The sequence below is a fragment of the Gekko japonicus genome, unplaced genomic scaffold (genome assembly GCF_001447785.1).
Source record: "Gekko japonicus isolate JY-2015 unplaced genomic scaffold, Gekko_japonicus_V1.1 scaffold2574, whole genome shotgun sequence".
Lineage (NCBI taxonomy): Eukaryota > Metazoa > Chordata > Lepidosauria > Squamata > Gekkonidae > Gekko > Gekko japonicus.
Genome location: NW_015171579.1, coordinates 147,771 through 155,093, shown reverse-complemented (window position 1 = coordinate 155,093; position 7,323 = coordinate 147,771). Strand labels below are relative to the sequence as shown.

Here is a 7,323-nt window from a genome sequence, read left to right as displayed (position 1 = left end):
TAGCCAAAGAGGGAGAAGGAGCTGAAAAACACCACTGCACGCTTATCTGTGCAACAGCTCAACGGACCCTTTTCCCCACTACAGTGGCTACAGTAGACCAACTCCTCCATGAGAGCAGAAGACAGGTAAAGATACTATGACAACCACATAGCGTGGTGCCAATGGACTCATGTTTTTATGTCTGTTTCTGGAAGAGTTGCCCAAATTGGGCTGTTTTGGATGTATCATTTGCAACAGCATGCAACGCCAAGATCGGGACCAGAGCTACAGTCTGCACCTGGATTCCTCTTAGCTTGAGACCACAGAGGTTAGATTTTTTTTAAAAGTTATCTTCAAAGCAAAGAAGAGATTTGAAGCTTGCCCTGTACTGAATCAGACCATCAAGATCAGTATTGATGAGCGGTCGGGTTAGAACGGATAAAAGGAAGTCCTCCTTCACCCAAAGAGTGATTAAAACATGGAATTCACTGCCACAGGAGGTGGTGGCGGCTACAAGCATGGACGGCTTCAAAAGGGAATTAGATAAGCATATGGAACAGAGGTCCATCAGTGGCTATGAGCCACAAGGTATAGATAGGGACTCTGGGGCAAGTGATGCTCTGTCTTCTTGGTGCTTGGGCGGGGTCAACAGTGGGAGGGCTTCTAATGTCCTGGCCCCACTGGTGGACCTCCTGATGGCACTGGTATTTCTGGCCCCTGTGTGACACAGAGTGTTGGAGTGGATGGTCCGTTGGCCTGATCCAACATTGGCGTCTCTTAGGTTCTTATGTATTGTCTACTCAGACCGGCAGTGGCTCTCCAGGGTCTCAGACCGAGGACTTTCACATCACCTACTGCCTGCTCCTTTTTAACTGGAGATGCCGGGGATTGAACCTGGGACCTTTGGCGACCTTTTGCTTGTCTAAAGATGTGTCACATAAGAAATCCTTTCCCATATACACCGTGACATCTACATTTGCGAAGATACAACCAGTCAACCGCAGAGCTTAAGGGAATGTAGCTCTTAAAAATAGTATTAAAAATATAAATAAAAAGGGGGAATGAGAGGACGGCCTGTGAATAAAACATGTGCAAAAGAGCCCCGATGGAAAATTACCAGGGATTACTAGTTCAAGTTCAGTTAGGCCTAAGCAGGCAATAATTCTCTAACGCCCCAAAGTTACGTTCGTGACGGTTGTGAAGAAAATGTCAAACAAAGGCTAGGAAAATCTCCAAGCAGCTATTTTTCATCTGAATGCACGATGCTTCTTAGGCGCAGAACAATCGCGGGTGCCCAGGTTCCTATTTGTCCAAGAAGGCGTGATTCTCGGGGGAGGGGGGAAGACTGCAAATTCTTGCCTGGAAACTCTCCCACGAGGGCATATAAGCCCTACTGTACTTACTGTAAAGTACAGCTCGCAGTGATCCCCTGCACCGGAGTGCTCTCTGACAAGAACAAAACATCGGAAATCCAATTAATGTCGAGTTAAAGTAGAAAGAGTTGCTACTTAAAAACCTCGGAAGAGAGCAAGAAAAAAAAACACAAGGCTAAATTTTAAAACTTGTGTACCTTGAAAGACGCTGTTAAAAAAAGAGAGAACAAAACACAACCCCGCCCCCAACTGTGAGAAAGTTCATAATGAATCAGACATGCTGCGTCTTGCTAAAGATAGCGCAGCAAAACCCCTCTCCGGCTTCCTCCCAAGAAAGCAATAATAATAATAAAGCTGTTAGACACAGCAAGGGCTGTTTGCCATGAAAATGCAATAATGGCGTGTTCCTGAAAAGCAAACGGAAAAGCTCTCCGGTTCCCGCAATCGACACAGAAGCAAAAGGGGAAACAGATTAATAAGACTCTTGGCCGTGATATAACCAGTGACTTACCTCTGGGTATTTTAATTTTAACCTCTGATGCATTTCCCGAAAGCGACTGTATCGCCTGAACACCGTCCATGTCTCATCGAGGACTGTTATCTGGGGGTGGGGGGGGGAGATAATATGTCACTATAAATGTTGTAAGTATACATGTTTCAGATCAGTACATTTATATGGGTGCTTATGATCAGTGTTCCCTCTAAGCTGAGTTAGTGTGAGCTAGCTCACAGTTTTTTAGCCTCCAGCTCACACATTTTTGTCTTAGCTCAGGAAGGAAGGCTCCAGAGCAAACTAATTTATGCAGCAGCCAAATCGCTCGCTCACAACTTTAATGCTAGTAGCTCACAAAGTAGAATTTTTGCTCACAAGACTCTACAGCTTAGAGGGAACATTGCTTATGATAGCTAAGTGTATCCAATTAGACTGGAAGATAAAAATAAGCTTTCATTGTCAGTTAGACTATTAGCAGCAGGATGCATCGAAAGGAAAACACAACCCACTGCATTCTCAGTACACTGAAAGAGTATAAGAACGTAAGAATAAACCTGCTGGATCAGACCTGTGGTCCATCTAGTCCAGCATCCTGTCTCTCACAGTGGCCAACCAGTTCCTCTGGAGGGCCAACAGCAGGGCATAGAGGACAAGGTCTTCATAGGAACATCAGAAGAGCCCTGTTGGATCAGACCAAGGGTCCATCTAGTCCAGCACAGGAAGTAAATTTATTCACTGTTAACAGATTTCAAGAAAAAACTGCACCCACACCAGGGGTTCAGTGGGTAAACAGGAAAATCTTCTAACAGTAATTTCCTGTGCACATTAATTAACAGTAATTTCCTGTGTTTCTCAGGTTCTATGAGATCAAACCCTGTAAGCTTACTAGATCTTGTACCTCATATCACACCCTAGGAAACTCTTTGGGCTATAAAATAAGGTAAAGGTTCCCTTGCTCGAAAGCCAGTCAAGTCCGACTTTAGGGTTGCGGTGCTCATCTCAGTTTCAAAGCCGAAGAGCCAGCGCTGTCCGAAGATGTTTCTGTGGTCATGCGGCCGGCTTGACTAAACACCAAGGCGCATGGAACGCTGTTCCCTTCCCACCGAAGTGGTACCTATTTATCTATTTGCAATTTCTTGCTTTCGAATTGCTCGGTTGGCAGGAGCTGGAACGAGAGACGGGAGCTCACTCCGTCATGCGGCAACTCGGGTCTCGAACTGCTGAACTACAGACCTTCCACAACCTGCAGTTCAGCGTCTTAACCACTTGAGCCACCGCGGCTCCTTCTTTGGGGTATAGAGGTACTATATTATCTATCTAGTTCGTTCTCTCTCTCTCTCTCTCTCTCTCTCTCTCTCTCTCTCTCTCATACACACACACACACCCCTTCCAAGGTCCTATAGCTTTCCTTCCCACCACTTCGCCTCCAGATAAAGCTGACTAGAGGTACAACTATGCTTTTCTCCCTCAGTGATCATGGGCATTAAAACCGGGAAATCTGAGCCTTAAATATTTATAATCTACTGTCATAAGGAAATGCCCCAATCCAGCTGGTCTTCAATGTACTTCTCCCACAGAGACACTGACCCAAAGTATGAGAAACTCGGTGCAGTTCTGGTCACCAAATCTCGAAAAAGCATTGCAAAGTTGGAAAAATTAACTTTAGCGTGATAAACTGACGCTATTGATGAAAGGATCTACAAATTACACATTTGATCAGACGTGGAAACGATTCTATGGCTGGTATCACAAAGATATAACAGACTGAAGCAGAATGACTATATATTGTTTTATCATGGCAAGCTGTTCTTGCCTCTGTGAGCCGCCCTGAGCCCATTGGGGAGGGTGGGGTATAAGTACGAAAAATAAATAAATAAAATAAAATTATTGATCATATTCTTAAGACAGTAAACATTGGTTTATAATTTCAAAAATGCAGCTTTAGCTACGGAACTCAATGTATGGTATAAGTCTTCACAGAAGTGTTTACGATGGTTAAGCTCTTATATTTACCCTCATAGATGTTATATGTCGTGTTGTTTGTTTGGAAAATTAATAAAATCTTGTCCTTCGGGACAGTAAAAAAAAAACAAAGTTGGAAAAATTACAGAGGAGGGTAACCAAGATGATTAGGGGGTTGGAGCACCTTTTCTATGAGTAGAGGCTGAAGACCCTGGAACTCTGTCTAATGACTGGGGGGGTGCATGATAGAGGTGTCATAAAATTATGCACGCGGTAGAGAGAGAGTGGATAGGGATAACTTTCCCTCCTTCTTCCGAGATACTAAAGCTCAAGGATATCCAATTTAGTTGATGGACGGTAGATTCAAGACTAACCAAAGGATACTTTTTTTACACAATGAATGATTAAAATGTGGAATTCGCTGAGAGAAGATGTAGCAGTGCTCACAAGCATAGACAGCTTTAAAGGGGGATTGGACAGATCCATGGAGGAGAGGTTTATCAGTTATTACCAGCCATGGGGCCTAAAGAGAACCACTGAATCCCCACCAGGAGTCAACATCAGGGGAAAGTCTCATCCTCTATGACCTGTTGTTGGACCTCCAGAGTAACTGGTTGGCCAATGTTTGAGATGGGATCCCAGACTAGATGGACCACTGGTCTGATCCAACAGGACTTTCCTTATGTTCTTATGAAGGCCTCGGCCTCTCTGTCTTGTTGTTGGCCCTCCAGAGGAAACGGCTGGCCGCTGTGTGAGACAGGATGCTGGACTAGATGGACCTTCACTGGTCTGACCCAGCAGGGCTCTTCTGATGTTGTTGACATCAGGGAAAGGCCTCAGCCTCTATGCCCTGTTGTTGGCCTTCCAGAGGAACTGGTTGGCCACTGTGTGAGATGGGGATGTTGGACTAGATGGACCACGGGCATGATCCTGCAGGGCTCTTCTGATGTTCTTACATTCTTATGTTAACATAGATTTAAGAAGCAAACATAAGTTGGAAAACAAGATTTTGAATTATCTTTATGACCGCAAATTCTCTTTTAACGAAAGGCCCTTCCCTGTTAAAACTATGCGACATACAACTTTACATGAATGTAAACACCATACATAGAAATGAAAATGGAAAAGTAGCTATTTTTCTTAAACCCCACACACCTTACCTTTATTTCATATTCGTAGTGTTCATCCTTTCCTTGCCCACAAAGGACATAGCGTGGAATACTAATTTTAATAGGATTCTTTAGGTCATCTGGATTTGTTTTAACAGAGCGACAGATCATTCGCTATCAAATGAATATCAAACAGGAAAAACAAATTAAAACCTGAATCACTACATGAACAAAACTCTGCAAAGACAAAACATATTTTCATAGGTAAAAAGGCAAAGGCTCCCTTGCTCGAAAGCCAGTCGAGTCCGACTCTAGGGTTGCGGTGCTCATCTCCGTTTCAAAGCTGAAGAGCCAGCGCTGTCCAAAGACGTTTCCGTGGTCATGTGGCCGGCATGACTAAACACCAAGGCGCACGGAATGCTGTTACCTTCCCACCAAAGCGGTACCTATTTATCTACTTGCAATCTCTTGCTTTCGAACTGCTAGGTTGGCAGGAGCTGGAACTAGAGACGGGAGCTCACTCTGTCATGCGGCACACTTGGGTCTCGAACTGCTGAACTACCGGCCTTCCACAGCCTGCAGTTCAGCGTCTTAACCACTTGAAAACCACCCAAAGTGTTAGGTTAAAAAAAAAAAACATGACTTTTATGTGGAAGCATATGGCAAATCCTCTTATGAATGAAGTCCCAACATTTCCCTCAGGCATGGAGGGGAAAACAAGGAGGTCCAATGCAAAATGTTGCTTACTCTTCGGAAGCCTTTAAGCACAAGGGAACTACATGCAATAAAAAACAGTACAGCTTCAATTAAGGTTGTGGGACACACAGTCACAAACATTTATGACCACAAATAAAACAATCTTCTAATAGACTTTGGGCAAAACTTGCCGGAAGCCGGACGATTGTGAAAAAGAACCAACTTTGTAAAAAATGGACCTTAACTTTCACTGTATCATCTAGAAATGTGAATGCCCATTTTTTTCCCCAAAGGGTTTTTTCTTTCTTTCCATTTTGCCAACAGAAGAACTGGAAATTTGGGGAAGTACTGAAAAAAAAACACCCCTCTTAAGAAATCTTTTCTCTTTTGGAATGAGTGAAATGCTTTTAAAGACATGGTGGGTATGCCGTAGACACATACAGCTCTTAAACTCAAGATGCATTTCTGCACCTAGAAGGATACATAACCTTCATGAAAGGAGTATGTAGGGCCTTCACGGGTTCTCAACTGTTGCATGCCTTCTGTTGTCCTTTTGACTTTTCCCTTGTGGTTGACCGTTTCACCTCTCCTTCAAACCACTGTGACACATATACCCACAAACTAGGTAACAAGGAGTTTATTGCCCTAAGGTAGCATCCGGTGCATCAACTTGCGGTTTTCTGACAGGCATTGGGTATATTTGCAATTCTGTTTCTAGAAAACTGGCATTTAAGCTTTTAAATCCCATAAATATGTAAAATACTGCAATTTTATATGCTAAGTAAGTTATAAATGATACATTTTGTGTAGTTAAAAGCAATAACATTGGTTTAGGTTTGATGGGACAGTAACTATTGTATATATTTCAATTTTTACCAGAATTTCAATTTTTTCCCTGGGGGGCAGGCAAAAACTGCCCTCCCTCCGGTGGCTTCAAAATTCCCATAAATTTTACATCTTAATTAACATCAATTAACATATTGCTAGTATTTCAACCCGCTGGATATTACAGAAAAGGGGGTTGGGAAGAAATTTTCATAAAATGAACTGTAAAGAGACTTTGGGCATTTGCTTCTTTTGCTGTTTAGCTTTCTCAGCTAAAGTCACAAAGATTATTTTACACAGCTAATTTTTAAACAACCATGCTGACCTCCCCAGAATGAGCCACAATTTCATATTCTGCTTTCTATTTCTAGTTTAATATTAATAGGAGGAAGCAGAGGTCATTTCGGGGGGGGATCGCGGGGGATCGCAGTTCCCCCGGGTGAGGTGCAGGGGGCGGGGCACACGATGAAGCCCCGCCCCTTCTTCCGGCTGCCCCCTTCTTCCAGCCTCATTCTGTTGCAGAAGGAGGAAGAAGCAGGAGGGTAAGTTGGCATCCTCCCCCTCTGCCTGGCCGAGGCCACTCCACGTGGCCTCCGCAAGGACTCCCAGCCCCATCCAGGAGCTTCCCCGAGGTAGCTGTGTTAGTCTGTTGCTGCAAAATAGTCCAAGAGTTCAAATAGCACCTTTAAGACTAACAAATAACACCTTTAAGACTAACCTTTAAGACTAAGAATAATTGAGTGGCGGGTGTGGCCTTATGACACACTTCCGGTGATGGCAGGGGGTGTGGCCTCATGACACACTTCCGGTGATGTCAGGGGGTGTGGCATATGCTAATGAGGTATGCTAATGAGTTCCCCTAGCTCTTTTTCTACGAAACGACCCC

The 7,323-nt window shown here is 43.9% G+C and overlaps 1 protein-coding gene across 1 annotated transcript in view; it reads right to left on the bottom strand.

The window, feature by feature from the left end:
- Window positions 1-7,323, bottom strand: part of KIF16B (kinesin family member 16B) — a gene marked incomplete at its 5' end in the record, with an annotated part of 222,113 nt that overhangs the window by 67,227 nt on the left and 147,563 nt on the right. Inside the window, 2 exons of the mRNA XM_015419818.1 lie at window positions 1,864-1,953; window positions 4,968-5,090. Of these exons, the coding sequence (XP_015275304.1) occupies window positions 1,864-1,953; window positions 4,968-5,090 (213 nt within the window). The remainder of the gene's footprint in view (window positions 1-1,863; window positions 1,954-4,967; window positions 5,091-7,323) is intronic.